This window comes from Varanus komodoensis, unplaced genomic scaffold (genome assembly GCF_004798865.1).
Source record: "Varanus komodoensis strain SLA01 unplaced genomic scaffold, ASM479886v1 scaffold18_3, whole genome shotgun sequence".
Lineage (NCBI taxonomy): Eukaryota > Metazoa > Chordata > Lepidosauria > Squamata > Varanidae > Varanus > Varanus komodoensis.
In genome coordinates, this window is record NW_025335549.1 from 4794547 (window position 1) to 4812429 (window position 17883).

General features: G+C 46.1%; 1 protein-coding gene across 1 annotated transcript in view; it reads left to right on the forward strand.

The window, feature by feature from the left end:
- Positions 1-17883, forward strand: part of GRIA3 (glutamate ionotropic receptor AMPA type subunit 3) — a 139718-nt gene that overhangs the window by 118664 nt on the left and 3171 nt on the right. The window contains exon 12 of the mRNA XM_044427159.1: positions 9258-9456. Within this exon, the coding sequence (XP_044283094.1) occupies positions 9258-9456 (199 nt within the window). The remainder of the gene's footprint in view (positions 1-9257; positions 9457-17883) is intronic.

The following is a 17883-nucleotide window of genomic DNA, read 5'->3' on the forward strand; positions in this document are numbered from 1 at the left end:
CGCTATTAAAGTTTGCAGTCCATGCTCAGCTGTTCCCCACTGGCTGGAGATTTCCCATTCCCACATGCATACACTGCCATCCTCTGCTTCCAGAAAGCAAAAAAAAACTTTGGTACTTTTAACTCTTTGTTTATTTGTTGACAACCAGGGTGTGGGGCATATACTTGGGGGTAGGGGTGGGAGATGTTTGCAGGAAGACCCTGCCAGCACAGGGGAAAGTGGCTTCTCTTCTTGCTGCTGGTCATGTCCTTTCCAACTGCACACCCACTGAAATCTCTAATCTCAGATCAGAAAGGATGCCTAAGGACAGATTCCTCTAGGGAGGGTCCAGTGTTTCTTTTACATAGACACGAGTAGGTCGCTACTGTCCCCTGGTTAATTGCATAATAATTCTCAGCATGCACAATTGTGTTGGCAGAGACCTTATAAGGTCATTGGCTCAAAAAGTATTCCTTAATATTAATTGTGGTATTTCAAGTATAGACATGCTGCATTTTGGATCCCTGTACCTATTTTATCCTCTCACGGCCAGTCCATCTGAAGTGTGTGATCCACAGAATGAGCATAGCTACAAAGGAGGGACCTGCTGGGAATTTACAGCAGGAATAAATTCATTACCAAAATGAAAGCCAAACAGAAAGCAAAATGGATGCTTATTTCTCAGTTGTGCAACTTTTTGATTGGAGATCGGAAGCTAGCAAGTGTTGGCCACTCATGCAGTTCTTCCCCACACTTGAAAATACCTTCTGCAGATTCTGGGCTGTAACTCTTCTCAGGTTTGAAGAGGTTGGTGGGTTTCTTTTTTTCTTTCTTGATAAGATAGTTTTCTAATGCATCAGAACAAAGTTCCTATATGTGTACCTTGCAGTTAAAAGGGGTTTTGTTAGAAAACATTTATTGAGTGAAAGTGAAATGACATTTCACCATTTCTTGATACAGAACTTTTCAGCTCCTTCTGTGTGCATCTTAATGGTTAATTAGCTCTATAACTGGTAATTATTTGATATGGATAGTCCAGATGATATATGTGTCTCCTCAATAAGACTTTTCAAAATGGAATTAGCTAATCAGTATCTGGGAAGCCTTACTTTTGCTGTCCTGGATAATCATGCCATGAATTTCACGGAATAATGCCATAGTTCTGTTAGCCAGCATATGTTTTCTGGTGTACATTGAGAAGGCATTCACTGGACCCTGACCCTGCAATGTGTGGAAGCAAGCATGTCTGGCATGCATGCACTGAGTTTGCCTTTGTGAAAGGACTGCAATCAATTGCCCTGCCTTGCTCAGGGAGTAATGCTTCAGCCTGAGCGTTAAAGGAGCTGTTTTGGAGATACAGTTCAGCACCATGGCCAGCTCCTGACCAGTTCCTCAAAGGCCAGAATGGTGCCAGCACATCGAAGCCAAGCCCTTCCCACTAGCTCTGGACCCTTCCTGGGGCACACATCCGGCGCTCAGAGGGCCAGCAAAGAGCCACCATGGCAGAAGAAGGCTGTGGAGTTGTCAGCCGGAGCAGCTCTTCTCCTCTCCCTTGTAGCCCAATCCAGCCCAACACCAGTAGCAAAGGGAAGCATCTCAGCTGCAAACTCTGAGCCTCTTCTGTGGTGCATTGTAGGTTTTTTAACTATGTCACTTTTTAAAAACTTTCCTGAGTAGTAGCGATCTGAACCAACTGGGTGCTGTCTTGGAGGGACATGGGCACAGGAGGGGCATAAAGATTCCCTTTTCACTGCTTCTGTGCCCCCCACAGAAGGAGTGACTGATTGGTTCAGAACGCTCAACAGGGCAATCTCAGGAAATTTATCTTAAAATGGCATGCTGTAGGCCCTGCCCTGCTGCCTTTGTGGATAGCACAGAACTGGGCAAGGAAGAAGTGTTGCCACCAGCACCAACACCATTCCAGCTTTAATTTTGTGTTTGTTTTTTAAAGGAGGAAGGGGTGGGTGGGTGGGTGGGTGGTGGCAGTGAGCGTATGAGCTGTCTGGCAGGGGAGCCCTGGAAGGCAGCTTGCCTGGGAGCCCTTCAGTGCTAGCTGCCCCCCCCCCACTCCACCCCACCTGGTCATATTTGGTCATGATGGAGCCAACACAAATTATGTTTATTTATTTAATAGGAAATTAGTTGTGCAGCAAGCACAACAGGTGCCATTTCTATTTAATTCTGTGCAGCAGCCTATTGAAATAAACACTTTCTGGTTAGTATTCAGGCAGAAGGAATTGGAACAGCTCCCTTAATTAAATATATTTAAAGCTGTCTGTTTTCCAAGCAATACTTGCTTCAGCCTGTTTTATAAAGGCCTTATAGGCCCCACAATTCCCATTTAATACTCTGTCACAGACTCATAGAATCCTAGAGTGGTAGAACTGGAAGGGGCCAGGGGGCCATTGTGTCCCACCCCCTGCTCAGTGCAGGACTCCCAAGTTAAACCATCCCTCTTAGGTGTCCAACCATCCCTACCTGTTACACCTATGCAATTCTTTTCAACCCTGGCACATTTCCAGGGTGAGAAGTCTCAAACAGGTCACACAGATGTGTCCCCACCTTCAAACTATGATATGCTTCGGTCGTTTTAAGCAAGAACCATGTATTCCTTAGAATTTTGGAATGGTTCCTACCCAGTCCAAGCCAACCCAATGCAGGATGTTCAAGGAGAGCATCAAAATATATGCAAGAAGCGTGAAACGGTGAAGTAGGGGGCAGGGGGGAGAGAGCGCGTGAGAGCAGGTGGGTGAGCAGGTGGGTGGGCGATGAGCGAGAGAAGTACTTCCTACCTCAGAGCGCAGAACATCAAGTTCTGGGGAGGGTGAGAGACCTGGCCTTCTGGGGCTACAAATCTGGCCATGCTATTTTGCAGAAACTTTCCATGGCATCAGCAACCTCCAGGGCCTCTCCCATTCTGTGCGAGCATTTCTACAGCTACTTTTAGATTGGGGAGAGAGTGCTATTATTTGGAAATGGTGGAATGAGTCAAAATGAGACACTGGTGTTTTTTTTCCATAATTCTGCAGCACTGCCGCACTCCCCTGGGGCTGCATAATGAAATGCACAGAAAGGCAGAGAAAGGAGAACTGAGTCTTGAGGGGCACCTGTTGGTTTTTAGCAGATACCCAACCATAACTTCCCTTTACACCAGCCCTGCACACGCATCCTATCACAAACTGCTTTCAAAAACAAAGGCTTGCCTCTCAGAAAGCCAATGCCCTGCCAACAGGCCCTTCAGTCCATTGATCCTTTGGATTTCCAGTCGTATCTCTGATTTTCTTTCCCTGCAGTCAGCTACAGAACCCTTAATATGTGGTTTTCAAGAGCTAGGCCTTGAAAACCCATATGTGGAATTAAAAGGGCTCCAAATTAGAGTACCCAAAGACCATTTTTAGGGGGACAGAGAAATGCATTTCAGAGTAAAATTAAAATTCTACTGTTTGCAAGGCTTTTGCCTGTCCTCATTGCTAACCTGCTATTATTTTATCTCAGTGCATCCACTCATGTTTTCCTCTCCAGGTATGCACGTATGCTCTTTACTTTGAAGTGATGAAAAAAGCCAAAGATCCTTTTGTGTCCGCAAAGTGGCTCTTAATGGCAGCTGGTTTTGTGCTGAGCTTCCTGTGTCTGGCCAAACTGTATTGCCCACTTGGCAGAAGACCTTTTTATTTCAGCAATATTTTAATAAGTCTTAATATTGTCTCTTACATGTTTTTAACTGCAGCCAGTGTGGGTCTGTAATTTATTCATGTTATAGTTTATGTTATTTCATCTATGTAAGCTGTCCTGAGGCTTTCGCGATAGGACAGCATATAAATATTCTAAATACATACATACATACCTACATACATACTCCATGCTGGGCATAGCAATAAAAAGGTGGCAAAACCACGGACTGTCGTTATCCTGAACTTTTCTTTAGGAACCAAGCTTTTTGGAACTCCTATATTATTGTTTGGAATGCCTGCTCATTCAGCCGAAGGTGTGCTGAATTTATGTGAAACGGAAATTTGCCCAAGTTGTAGGAGATGTCAATGTACTGTTCAGATTTTTCTTATGCCGTGAGCACCTTGACAGAACAAGCTCATGTTCCATAGATTCATAGAATAGTAGGGTTGGAAGGGACCAAGAAGGCCATCGGGTCCATCCCACTGCTGGTGTAGGACACCAAGTCACACCACCCCACTGGTGACTGCCCAGTTTCCCCTTGAAGGTCTCTAGTGGGGGAGAGCCCACCACCTCTTCAGGCAGCTGGTTGCACTGTTGTATTGCTCTGACAGTGAGAAAGTTTTTTCTTGGTGCCCAGCCTAAATCTGGTGTGCTGCAGTTTAAGTTTATTGTTCCAAGTCCTGCACTCTGGGATGGGTGAGGAGATGTCTTTTCCTTCCTCTTTGTGATAGCCTCTGAGGTACTTGCAGAGTGCTAGCATATCCCCTTGTAGTCTTCTCTTCTCGAGGCTAAACATGCCCAGCTCTCTCAGCCTCTCATCATAGGGCCTAGTCTCCAGACCCTGAACCAACTTCATTGCCCTCCTCTGAACCATTCCTAGTTTTTCTGCATCTTTTTTAAACCAGAGGGATCTGGACGGTCTGTGGAAGTCGATGGGGGACAACAGGATGGTGTTCAATGTGGATAGGGGCAAGGTCTTGCACTTGGGGCATATGAATGGATGTCACAGGTACAGAATGGGGGACAAGTGACTGGAGAGCAGCACTTGTGAAAGGGATCTCAGGGTACTTGTTGACAGCAGACTGAACATGAACCAGCAGTTAAGAAGGCAAATCCCATTCCTGGATATATAGCCAGAAGTGTGACTTCCAGATCTAAGGAAGTGCTGATACCTCTGTACTCAACTCCAGTGCACCCACAACTGAAGCACTGTGTCCAGTTCTGTGCTCCACATTATAGGAAAGACATAGCTAGGCTAGAATCAGTCCAGTGCAGGGTCACAAGTATGGTAGCTGGGCTGAAGGGATGTTATATGCAGAGAGATTGAGGAAAGTGGGTCTTTTCAGCCTGGAGAAGAGGAGACTCAGGGGATCTTTTAGCAACTTACAGGTATGTGAGGGGATGTCATGTGGAGGAGGACTGTGACCTGTTCTTCCCTGCAGTGGAGGGCAGGACACCTTCCAGTGTGTCAAAGCCCAGGGAAGCAGGCTTCAGGTTGGATCTCAGGAGGTACTTCCTGACAGTTGAGACCCAAGGGTATGAAATGGGCTTCTACGGGAGGTGGTCAAAGCCCCATCGGTGAAGGTGCTCAAGGAATGATTGGACAGCCACATGTTGCAGATTACAGGAGTGGAACCAAGTAGAGCTGGGGGACAGACTAGGTGGCCCAGGAGGCTCCTTCTGACTCACTTTGTTTCTATGTTTCTATTTTTGCTCTCTTCCATATCTCTGCCTACATCACAGGCCTTGGAGAGGAGGTAAAACAACCTCGGAGAGGGGTAAATGGGGCATTCCAGAAGAGGAGAGAGGACTGGAGCTGCCGGGATATAAGGAATCTTGAAGGTACTCCAGTCTTCGGTCCTCCTCCTGCTCCAGGAGGCCTCAGAGCAGAAGGTTGGGGGACAAAGCATTTCTACCGCTCCGTCCACTCTGAACTGGATGCATGCAATATGATTGGGGGCTCTGGATATTGTGTGTGCAAACAAGATTGTTCCCTAATTGGTTGGATGGTCCTGAGTTAACTGGAGGGAGTTTCAGCAAGTGCTTTAGGAGGAAAACAAATACAAAGGCAACAAGGAAACTCACATTGTTGAGAAATTAATGCCCACCGGTTGAATCAACATATGAATCAGGCAGGGACTGGAAACTTACACTGGGCCCGGGGACAGATGCCTCCCACCACCAGACCAGACTGGTGGGCTGGATGATGCCATAAGGTGGAGTTTCCTCTGGGAGCTCCCTTCTCACCTGTGACCAACTCTAGCCTGCCCGCTTTGCTTCTTCTCCCTACAAAAGTAGATCCTATGATCCTACAGAGCAGCTGCTAGGACCCTTTCCTCCTACACACGGCTCAGATCCCAGTTTGAGTATGAGCTGTGTGCTAAGCAATGGGTAGGGCCAGCTCTGTAAGTGGCTATGAAGTCCGTCACCTCATTCATGTGTTGCTCGTATCCCAGTTGAGGGCACAAGTTGCCTATCGAGGGAATTGCCATGTTACCTCCAGGGCTGCAGGACCCCCATCTCCATGTTCTTTCCAGGATAACATGGAAATACAGTATGTCAGAGATACCAGAGGTGACAAATGGATTCCCCTGCACATCATTTGCCTTCCCACTGGGAGGTGAGCAGCATGCAGGTGGAATCCCATGTGTTGTATCTTCACAGTTGGGAGACAACATGAAGATATAGCTCCTCCCCCAGGGGGCAGCACTTGGGGAGAGAGGAGCCCATAGAAGGTGCCCTACGTGGCCCTGACTGGGAAGTTTCACTGACTGGATGAGGCCCGCAGGCCACCTCTGGATTAAAGCCTAGAGGGCATGTCCCCTAATCAAAGGAGAATCTCAACTTTCATTAGAGATGTGTGAGGAATCTGAATGGGGTGAAAAATGGATGGATTTCCTCAGCTCAGCACCCTGGAATTGTTCCATCAATCCTGCACTGGTGCTGACAACCTGAAACAACTTGAGCCAGCACTCCAAATTCTGTTTTTAAAAAAGGCCATGAAGTTCCATAGTTTTTAAAAAGGCTAGGAAAAGGTGTGCAGAATTAAAGGTTCTACTCTGTAAAATAAGTGCAATGTGTAGAGCTGAATCTCAGATTGTGTGGAGCTGAAACTGTCCAAAAACTGCCAGGCGGCCAAGGCAAAGGGCGTAATGTGCAGTGAGGAGGCTTCTATAATTCTCATGTTCAATGCTACAAGGATAACTCAGTACAAGAAGTTAGCCTTGATTTGCACAAATTTCAGTTTGTGCAAATCGCACTAGCGCCATTCAGTTCTCAGCTCCAAATCTGCACAACTATTTCGAGTCAGACTAGATGGCCCAAGAGACCCCTTCTGACTTGCTTTGTTTCTGTGTTTCTCTGATGTACAGACATATTGCTATCATGCTGTTAAGAAAGAGGCTTGCCAGTGCAGGCCTGCCGACTGATCATTTCAGGGTACAATATTTAATTTAGTAATGGCTAAAATAATTAGCTTTGCCACCACCAAATTTGTGTGGGTTATAAAAGTAAGGTTCTGTGTAGCTGCATACTTAATATATTTTACACTGATTTAGCTCATTATCATTTTATTTTACATTTTTATAAACTTTCTGGGGGTGGGGAGAAGAGACTAAATATTTGCAATTCTCTTCTGCGACCATGCTGGCAGAAATGGAATTCTGACAGCAACTAGATTACTAACTAAAAATATGTATGCTTTGGAACGGGGAGTTTTCAGCATACAAATTCTAATTAACATAAAGTACACTAGAAGGGCCCCTCACATTGCTGGAGTCTCAAATTCCCAATAGGGCCAGATCAAGAAAGATCACGGGTAGCTTTTCTCTCTCTCCTTAACCATTCAATGAATATATTAAATTATTCATTGAATTTACGTCATTTATTCAGATCATCCAAGGGTCCATGCTAAGGGGAATAAACTAAATGAAGAAAAAGGTACTGGGGATGGTCCTTAAGATGTGACCCACACTCATTTACCTGGGTTTAAGCCCCACTGAACGTAATGGAGTTTAGTCCTGAGTAGACAAGTATTGCACTGTCAATGAATTAAAAATAACCAATTGTCTTCCCTTCACTGCCACCCTTGGTTGCTTGTTGACCATCAACCAATGCATCTTTTATCACAGCTACTCTTCCTTGCCTATCCTCCCAAGGCAACCACCCTGTTTGGGAAACGTACGAACACATGAAGCTGTACCAGGTGAAGCCATTGGTTTATCTAGTCCACTTACGGTCTGCTCAGCACCAGGCAAAGATCTTTGTTTTTCTCCCAGGCATGTTAACTTCATCTGTTGTCTGCTTCTAAATCTATTACTGTATTTCTCCAGATCTTTACATTGCTGCTTTTTGAAAAATTCTGCTTGGTTACTGCAGTCTCCTGCTTTTTCAAAAGTGCATATTCTGTTTTATATTGCTGCGTTTTATGGTTTTAGCCGTTGTGCACCACCCAGAGAGCTTTGGCTATTGGACAGGATAGAAATATAATAAATAAATGTATATATTATTTTTATTACAGGTCCCTGTTGTTCCTTCTAAACATTCCAGGGGTTTCCATCCATCATTCTTTGCAGGGCTTTCCTCCCTTTAGAAAGTGCTTGTGTGCAATTAATAGTTCTAGAAACCACAGTTCTCCTTTTACCTCTCACTCTGTATGCAGTAATAACAGAGGACCTCAGGCCAGCCTTGGGGTGAGCTGCTAGGAGGCTTATAAGTGCGAAGGTATGAGCGAGGCACCTGGATTGATATGCATGGCTTTCCATCTGAGAAGGGCAGCTGTGCCCACACATGAAATCAAAAATATCAGGGTCAGGGCTTGGAACTGTACATTGTAGCATAATAAGCATTTGGCTGCTTCTGGAATATTCAAACATATCAGATGGATTAGGCATCGTGGGCTGGGGGGAGGTACAGGGGTACAACCTCACCTTGCCAAACCCACCCGCGTGGTCTGCAGACTGGGCAGGGGGTACCAGGAAGGGGCATGGAAAGACAAACTGCTCCATCTCACTGTACCTGGACCTAGGTACAGTGAGATGGAGCAGTTCAGACCCAGGTTGGCCTGCAGCCTTGTAGGAGTTGGGAGTGTTGAGCCAAGAGGCTCAGTGAGGCTTGGGGCAAGGGACAAGAATTGGACACCACAGAGGCTGAGCTGGGTCTTGAGAGTTTGGATAGGATGCTTCAGATGTTTCCTGAAGGGCTTTTGCGGGAAGGGGATCATGTGAGGGCTGTGCACTGTGTCCAGGAGGTCATCTCCACATAAGTGAACGCTAAACAAGGATCTGTCCAAATGGCAAAGCCCAGGCTGGCCACTGAGGGAACAGGCCGGCAACTCATCTGTTGTGTGTCAGCTGGGGCTTCGGGTATCAGGGCAATGTTGTGGTGGCTAGCCACGCCAGTCTCCCTAAGCAGCACAGGAGAGTCCTGGGCTTAGGTTAAATCCACCCTCAGCTTCTCAACACACACACACACTGTTGTCATGATTACAAGGTGTGGTCCCCTTCACACCACAACTTCCGTCTGTCTCTTTCCTGCAAGAAGTGACCTCTCTTCCTGAGACTGGAACCCAGCTTATAACAATTATAGCAACTTCTCCTATTTCTTAGATCTCTTTCAGGGCGGATTGTCGGAGGTGTCTGGTGGTTCTTCACACTCATCATTATCTCTTCCTACACTGCCAACCTCGCTGCCTTCCTCACAGTGGAAAGGATGGTGTCTCCCATAGAAAGTGCTGAGGACCTGGCTAAGCAGACCGAAATAGCTTATGGAACTTTGGATTCAGGCTCAACCAAAGAATTTTTTAGAGTAAGTTTCTTCCATGCTTTAAAGGTTCCCCCCACCCCCATAAAGGCATTCACAAAATCTTATTCATAGGATGCAAATATGAAGAAGCATCTCCTCATATATTTGTCTTCCTGGGCCCCAGGGTCTTCATCTGATGCCTATCTCCAGGTACCTCCATCAAATGAGCAGGGATGAGTCTCCACAAGAGAACGGACCTTTTCAAGTAATAGAACCTTATCTGTGGAATGCTTTCCTCAGAGAGTTTCATACTTCTTGGAGGGCACCCTGGGACTTCTACTCTCATTCAAGCCAACTCGTGTAGGGCTCACTTTCAGACCTGGCTGGTTCGACATGGAAAGTTTTGAACTGCAGAGGTGGGGCAGCTTGCCAGGGGACAATGGGGCCAACATGCAGGGCTCCATCCCAGTCTACATTTTAATCCCTAATGGGTTCAAACAAGTGGCCAGGTCACATCGCTTCCCAGATGCTATAGAGGGAGGGGTTTTCATGCAGAGCGACTGGGAGGCAATGTGGGAGGGAAATAACTTTGACTTGGTTTTGGCCAACAGGGAGGAGCTGATAGATGGGGTGCAGATTAAGGAGCTCTGGATGCAAGTGATTACTCCATCCTTTGCTTTGAGATCAGGGGAATGGGGACGAGCGGCAGGTCGAATACTAGAAGCTGGAAGAGGGCCAACTTTGGTCAATTGAAGGCCAGACTGAAAGCCAGACTGGGGAAAGTCTCCTGGAGAGAGTACTGGAAGGCAAGCCTTGATGATACCACTAGTTAAAGCTCGGAGGCGAAGGAGAACACGAAAAGAGTGTAAGAGGGATTAGATGCAAGGGGCACCTCTGTAGGAAATGGTCACTGGGTCAAGTAGACAAAAGAGTATACCGGGAGGAGGAGGCTCATTGCAGAAGGATTCTTCGCAAGGCTAAGGCTGATTATGAGCTGAGACTTGCAAAGAATAACAGGAGCAACAAAAAGGGCTTCTAGCAGCATGTACATAGCAAGAGGAAGGAGAGACAGGCATTGGGACCTCTAAATAAGGAGGAAGGGGATTCAGTGACTGATGTGAAGGAACAGGCACAGATGCTAAATGATTATTTTGCCTCTATGTTCTTCCCAAAGCAGGATGGGGGAGAACCACATGGGGGATCAGATGAGGCCAGGGATTTAGGGGCACAGCTTAGAGTCACCCCACAAGAGGTTGAGGAGCTCCTCAGGACACTGGATGTTACAAAGGCCTGATGGGTTACACCTGAGGGTACTTAGGGAGTTGGTGGGGGTACTCTCACATCCACTGGCCTCCGTTTTTGTGGCCTCATGGAGATCAGGTGAGGTTCCAGAGGACTGGTGGGTGGCATCAGTGGTCCCAATTTTCAAAAAGGGTAGTAGAGGGGACATAGGGGATTACAGGCTACATCCATTCTAGGAACTCTTAGTGGGGAATCAGCGGAATGGCAGTGGGTGATGAGCGGGGTTCCCCAGGGCAAACCCCACCCTTGGTTGCATAGCCGGAAGTGTGGCTTCTAGATTGAGAGAGGTATTACTGCCACTCTGTATGACTCTGGTGCACCCACAGCTGGAGTATTGTGTTCGATCCTGTGCCCCTCATTACAAGAGTGATATAGCCAGGTTGGAATCAGTGCAGCAAAGGGTCACTAGGATGGTGGCTGGTTTGCAGGGAAAGCCATATGAGGAGAGACTGGGGGAGCTGGGTCTTTTCAGCCTTGAGAGGAGGAGACTCAGAGGGGACCTGTTAGTGATATACAGGTATGTGAAAGGGTGTCCCACAGAGGTGAGTCCTGACCTGTTTTACCCTGCAGAGTGGGGCAGGACGCATTCCAATGGAGCAATGTTCAGGGAACCGAGATTCAAGGTGGATTCCATGAGAGACTTTCTGACAGGACCCCTGGGGCACGGAATGAGCTTTCACAGGAGGTGGTTCAAGCCCCATTGATGAGGGTAAGGATAGGATAGACATGCACATGGTAGGCACGTCATGAGGAGAGCCAGCTGGAGCTGAGGGTCAGACTAGATGGCCCAGGAGGCACCTTCTGACTTGCTACGTTTCTAAGTGCCTGTTCAGGAAATGTCTGTATTGCATGTGTGAGTTGATAGGGAAATGGCACTCTAGAGGGTAGGTGCAAAAAGAGAGAGAGAGAGAGAGAGAGAGAGAGAGAGAGAGAGGGGGGGGAAGCTTCTCTACTCTTGTCTCTGTATGTTGCCATCTATGCTGGTGGCTATCAATGTTTGCTTCTCACATTGTACTGCAATTTAACATTACGGGATGCTATAGCAAAATGTAAAGAAAGTCGCATGGATGCAGTTCTGATAAAGCCGCCACACATACTGGCTGCCCTCTATTCGTCACTGCCACAATGCTTCCTTGCTTCTTTCATCTCCCTGTCTCACAGCACCCTTTAATCCACTGGACTTGGAGGAAAGCACAGGCACCTGCTCGCCCAGGGCTCCAGCACAGGGATATTCCCTCAGTGGTTTAACAACACATTTTCGTCTGTTATCTCCTTCTCCAGAAAGTGGAATTCCATGGCCCTTCAGTTATCTTCCAACTCAGTGCTTCAACTACTGGCAGAAAGCAAGAGAGTATTGTGTGCGTGTGTGTTTCTCTTCTGTTATCGAAATAGAAATTCTACCTTTGGAAGGAGATAAATAAAAAGTGTTGTTTTAGTTACAAAATGGAGAAAATAGAGTTAGATCTCTGAATTCTGTCCTGTCAGATTATAGGAGGCACATGCATCATTGCAGTCTGTCTTGGAACAAGATGAATCAGGGAATTTAAATGATCTGTAAAGGGAAATATAGCAGAATCAAGCGAGGGGTTTGTCTGAGAGAGTTAAAATAATTGACTGGAGCAGCATAGCTTGGAGCATATCTCTTGACAGCTCAAATAATCTTGTGTCTGGCAGCTCAGGGTCAGGCCAAGGCCACAAGTATCTGGACCTGAATGTTCTCAAATCAAGGTTCCCCAAGGACTAGAGACTTGAATTAGGTCTGGACTAGTTATGGCTCCGGACTAACAAAAATTGCACATTTCTTCATTAAGAAGGGGAAGGTTTTTTTAAAAAGTGAAGGATAAACAATTTTAAAAATTGAGATTCAACTTAAATGAAGGCAGCTAGACGCTGGTGAGACGGACACCCTATGAGTAAATGTTTACCAAGTCTGGGAGATGGGATATTTGCCTGTTCCGGATGGGGTTGCACTCCCTTGGAAAGGCCTGGCTCGTAGCCAGAGGGTCCTTCCTGGAGTCCCATATCACTGTGGCTGCTCAGAGTGCCTTCCACTGTCCTCAGCTTGTTCATCAGTTACCTGTAGAGCAGTCATTTGGCCACACTGGTACAGGTGTTCTTCACCCCTATGCACAATGGAGCAGCTCCTCCATTGTCAGTATTCATCCTGTTTAGCCTCCTGAGCAGAGAGTACTGTGGAAGAAAGCCCTAAAGGATGTGAGACCAGGATACCTGCGAGCCCACCTTTCCCTTTCCTGACCTGTCCAGCCTCTGAGATCACTGGAGGGCAAGCTCTGGCTGCTTCCATGGGAACCCATGGCCCAAATGCCCCGCCAGAGGAGGGGTCCCAACTCAGTGCCCCCCCTCCATTTCCTTGGTAACCCCAGGGTCAGGGTATCTCCAGGGTTGTGTTGTTTCTGGCACCAGCTGAAAATAATTTCATTTCTGGAAGGCTGCTTTGTTTGGCCAGGCACAGGTTTACTGGTATCCTGATTTTAGTGAATTGTTTTATGCGTTTATCTATTTTTCCTTTTATTGCTCACCACCCCAGAATCTCTTCAGACATGCAATAGTAGATTAATGTTTAGAGGAAGGGAGGGAAGAAGGAGAGAACAAGAACTGAGAAATACCAAATGTGGGAGAAACAGAAACTGACAAGTCAGGAATAAGGCTTTGAGCACTCAGGTTTGAATAATCTGCGTGTGAATTTTTCGTATTCACCTGTGTTGGTTGAGCTCAAGGCAGCTAGCAGTAATAAAATACAGATTGAAAACACATGCATATTTAAAACACCGTATAAAAATGGAGCCTTTAAAACTTGTGTTTTAAAAGCACCATAAAAGATGCAAGCAGCACCCATCCATGTAAAACTCTCTTCGGCAGCAGACCAGCTAAGATGACAGAAGCCTGCCCAAAGGAAAATCAGACCGCCACTGGCCCATCTAGCTCTGTCCAGTGGCCCATCTAGCTCTGCCCTGACTCTGACTGGCAGCTGCCCTCCAGGACTTCAGGCAGTTTTTCCTGCCCTGCCTGGGGATCATGCCCTATTTCTGCACGGTAAGCATGCTCTGCCACTGACCTGTGGCACTTTCCTGTTACCTGGCAGGCAGGTGCACTGCGGTCTTCCTCCACACAAGAAATAGAGCTACCCATTGAATTTGGCCTGAGCAGATAGCTGAGCATTTCATGTCACTTATTTTCTACACAGATGTATACAGATTCACGTGTGTCTTCATACAAGGGCAGAAAGAATTAGAGGTTTAAAAAAAATGAAATGTGAAAGAAAGCAAAACAGATGATGGATTCGTTCATTGGTAGTCCGGGGCCTCATTGTCTATTGTTATCACATCTATATCCCACTTCTAGTCATCTAATGTCCTCAACAGCATGTTGCATTTTACATACCTCTGTTTAGCCCTCCTCAGTCATCCTTCTGGACTACAAACCCCCAAATATGTTAGCCTTTCCACCTTGGAACCTTTCACTTGGTTTGCTCTGAGGCCTGCATGTCAGTCATGATTTTCCTGCTCTCTGATGCACACAAGGGTCCAAAAGCATGTAGATGGCCAGGCGAGGCTTTCGCTTTGGAGCACAATGTCCTTGGTTCAAATCCCACACTACCTGGCACCCAGGTTGCTCTGCTCTCTGGCTTCTTAGGAAACCCCCACACATTCCAGTGATTACTTATTACTCACTGATAGACATATTTCTTTATTTTTTTCAACTGAGGATACTTCTGCATTAGAAACTGGAGTCACACCAGCAAGTTCTTTTGTATGAACAGATGGTAATGAATTTCAGCCCCTTCAGGCCTGGGCACAATACAGTCCTGAAACAGGCAACCTGTTTTACGGGGCTGGCTCTTTCCCCAGCTGCCATAACAGTGTGATAGCCAGCAGCACTCCAACTTTGTAGTCAAACATCCACTTGCTCCTAAAGGCCTTCCTAAATCCTTGTGATCTTCGCATTTGTGCACGCAACATTTTCACAAAAGGATGTGCTAAAAGCTCCAGAGGTCTACCAAATTCCTGCAGCTTCTCTGCAGCAAATGATTTGGCAACCAAAGGGAGTCTTCACTTTCATGGCTCTGCCAAAAGATATTAATTTCCGGCTAGCATTTTTCTGCCCTTTGCAGCAATACAACACATCTAAAAGTGGCATTCTATAAATGGTGATCAGCAGCATCTGTCAGTGTTCAGAGAGCTTTTGTCCCAATAGGATAGAAAATGGAAATGAATAATCATGATTTAGGAATGTATTATGATTTTTAATGGAAGCCTTTAATACCAAAATATTTGCCTCCCTTTGCTTTCTGCATGCCAAAAGTCATAGAAAACAATGGAGCACCTTGGTTTTTGACTTAGGAAGAAGAGTTTCTAATGTGTTCAGCTGAACTTCCTGGCAATCATAACCGTCAGGTGCACTGAGGGGAGCTTCAGTGATCCAAGGGGAGATTTAATCACTAAAAGGACCACAGCACAAACACCCAACTTCCTGATGTTGCTCCGGATTTGGTTTTTAGGATTCTGGTAGATCAAATTAAGCTTTGCACTTTGAGGTCCATTTAAATCAAAGTCTATAGCTAAGCATTTCAAAATGTGAATCACTGTGAAGTCCTATCCAAGGATCAGGGCTTCTTTTAATATTTACAGCCTGAACTTGGCCTGCCACTCGTGATGCTCATGTAGGGAAGCGACGGCACAGAAATCCCTTCTCAAAACCCACTTGCCGTCATGCAGTTAGAAACAAAACCCTTAGGGCAACCTTCCTCATCACATTAAATGCCAAAGAGGTAGTCCTGTTAATCTATTGCGAGAAGAACAAGAAAGCGTCTTGCCACTCGTATTTATTCTGGCATGGATCTTCAGTTTTGAATATGTTTTCAGGGTCACATGCCAGTAGGGGGCAAAGCCAAAGGCGAAACATGCTAACAGCTAGCAGATTATGAACATATTTTGTTCTTGCTGCCACCAATTATGCCTTGGAAGAGGCATTTCAACCTTTTAGAAGGGGAGAAGGTGCACACAAGTCAAGAAAACTACCAAAGATTGGGGGGCGGGGGGGGTGAGAAGAGGGAACTTCTTCAGATGGACTGGATTTGGGCCATGAAGCTGAAGTTCAGCATCCCTGCAGTATTTCACTCTGCCCCTCATCATGTATTGCGTGGGAGAAGAAAGTGATGCACTGCCGCTATTACCAACTGGGAATTCTGCCTTTTAGTCTCCCAACTAGAATAGGGTACATCTTCTCTAATTCCCCGTACAGAAATGATAGGAGAAAGTGTTTTATATGGTTTGGGTTAGATCAGGACTCACTTTTACCTGAACTGATATCCTCTGTCTTTGTAGCAAATCTCCAGATGGGTGGGAGGAATGAATCCCTTTTGATTTTGCTCACCACTTGACTTCCAACTGAGGTTCAGAACAGGCACATGAGCAAATGTGACAGGACAATCTGTCCTGCCTAGAGAGCACCCACCACCTCTCTAGGCAGCTGGTTCCACTGCCGTATTGCTCTGACAGTGAGGAAGCTTTTCCTGATGTCCAGTCTGAATCTGGCTTGTCGCCACTTGAATTGATTATTCTGTGCCCTACACTCTGGCATCAGCAGGAAGAGTTTTAGACCTTCCTCTTTATGACAGCCTTTGAGGTACTTAAAGAGGGATATCTTTATGTTTGTGAGCCGCCCCGAGGCTTCGGCAAATGGGGCGGCATAGAAGTCCCCTAAATAAATAAATAAATAAATAAATATGTCTCCCTCAGTCTTCTCTTCTCAAGGCTGAACATGCCCAGTTCCCTCAGTCCTCAAAGGGCAGTGTTTCCAAACCCCAGATCATTTTTGTTGCCCTCCCCTGGACCCTTTCAAATTTACCTGCATCCTAGTGCAGTTCACATGACATGGAAAGGTATCCTTTGAATAAGCCACAGTGCATAGGTTGTTCTAGGGAAATGTGAGGAATTCATTTTGGGGAGGAGGATCTGTCAGATTTCCTGAGTTCAGCTCCGTAGACGCCACCCTACTTTCCTGCATGCATAAGCCCATCTTCCTGGCAAGCACACTGAGCATTTGCACAGGTCCCCACCAGAAACCAGGCTTGCATGATTGCACCCTTCCTCTCATGCACTTGCAGACTTTGTGCGGCGTGATGTGCGGAAGGTGTCTGATTGCACAGCTGGTGTTCTGCGAGTGTCGATGAACTTCCTCTTGGCCCAGCTGACTTTCTAAGACAAGGCCAAGCATGAACAAAGAGGGTTGGATTCTGGGCGGCTTCATTGCAACAGAGGGTTATTCACTGAACAACTCGCAGTGATGGGATTCAGACAGCAAAATGATCCTCACTGAGTTGAGTAGGAGTTGAGTGTGGGTTGTCCTTGAACAGGGAGTTATTATTGAAGTGGGTTAACGTGTCTAAATTCAATCATACTGTTAACCAAAAACAACCCGACTCATTTTCTCAATGAGTTGTTCATGATTAACAAACCATGGGTAGTTAGTAGTGTGGCTGCGTTTAGAGGGATATTCATGCACTGCATATCCATAACGGAACTGCAGCAGAGTCGACAGTGCATGGGTTAACTCAGTGGCTAGAAAAGTATCAGTGGACCAGAGCAGCCAGGGCTCCAGGGAAAGCAATCTCTCTTGGCTTCAGTGTTCCACTTTTGGGAGAACAACTATGCAAGAATAATTACGACATTGCTTGAGTCCTGTATTTTTTCTCTTTCACCCTCCCAACAGCTTACTGTACTACTTTATCTAATTCTGCTGTGTGACATGAATAGATGATCATTAGATCATTTCTAATTTGGATATTAGTTCTGATCCAATTATTAGGGGCTGCTTTTGTGGTGTTCATTCTTGACTAGGAACTGGAGTGGGAGAAGAGGGGTAGAGATTTTCTCTTTAGCGGAGGAGCAATCTTCATCTTTAATTATTTTTACATAATGTGTTTATGGGGGGGGGGGGTCCAATACAGTTTTTACAGCACAGTTTCTACTGATTTGGGAGGTGAGTATAGGTGTGCATGTATTTGTGTGTGTTTGTCACTTTGAGGCTGCATTTAGAATGGGAAGGGATGCATATATACATTCAAGAAATTAATATATGATGATGATGATAGTAGATGCATATAAAACAGAAAAGTATGAGTCGGGGGAACCGAATCCTACTCTGATTTATTTGCAGCATTTGGTT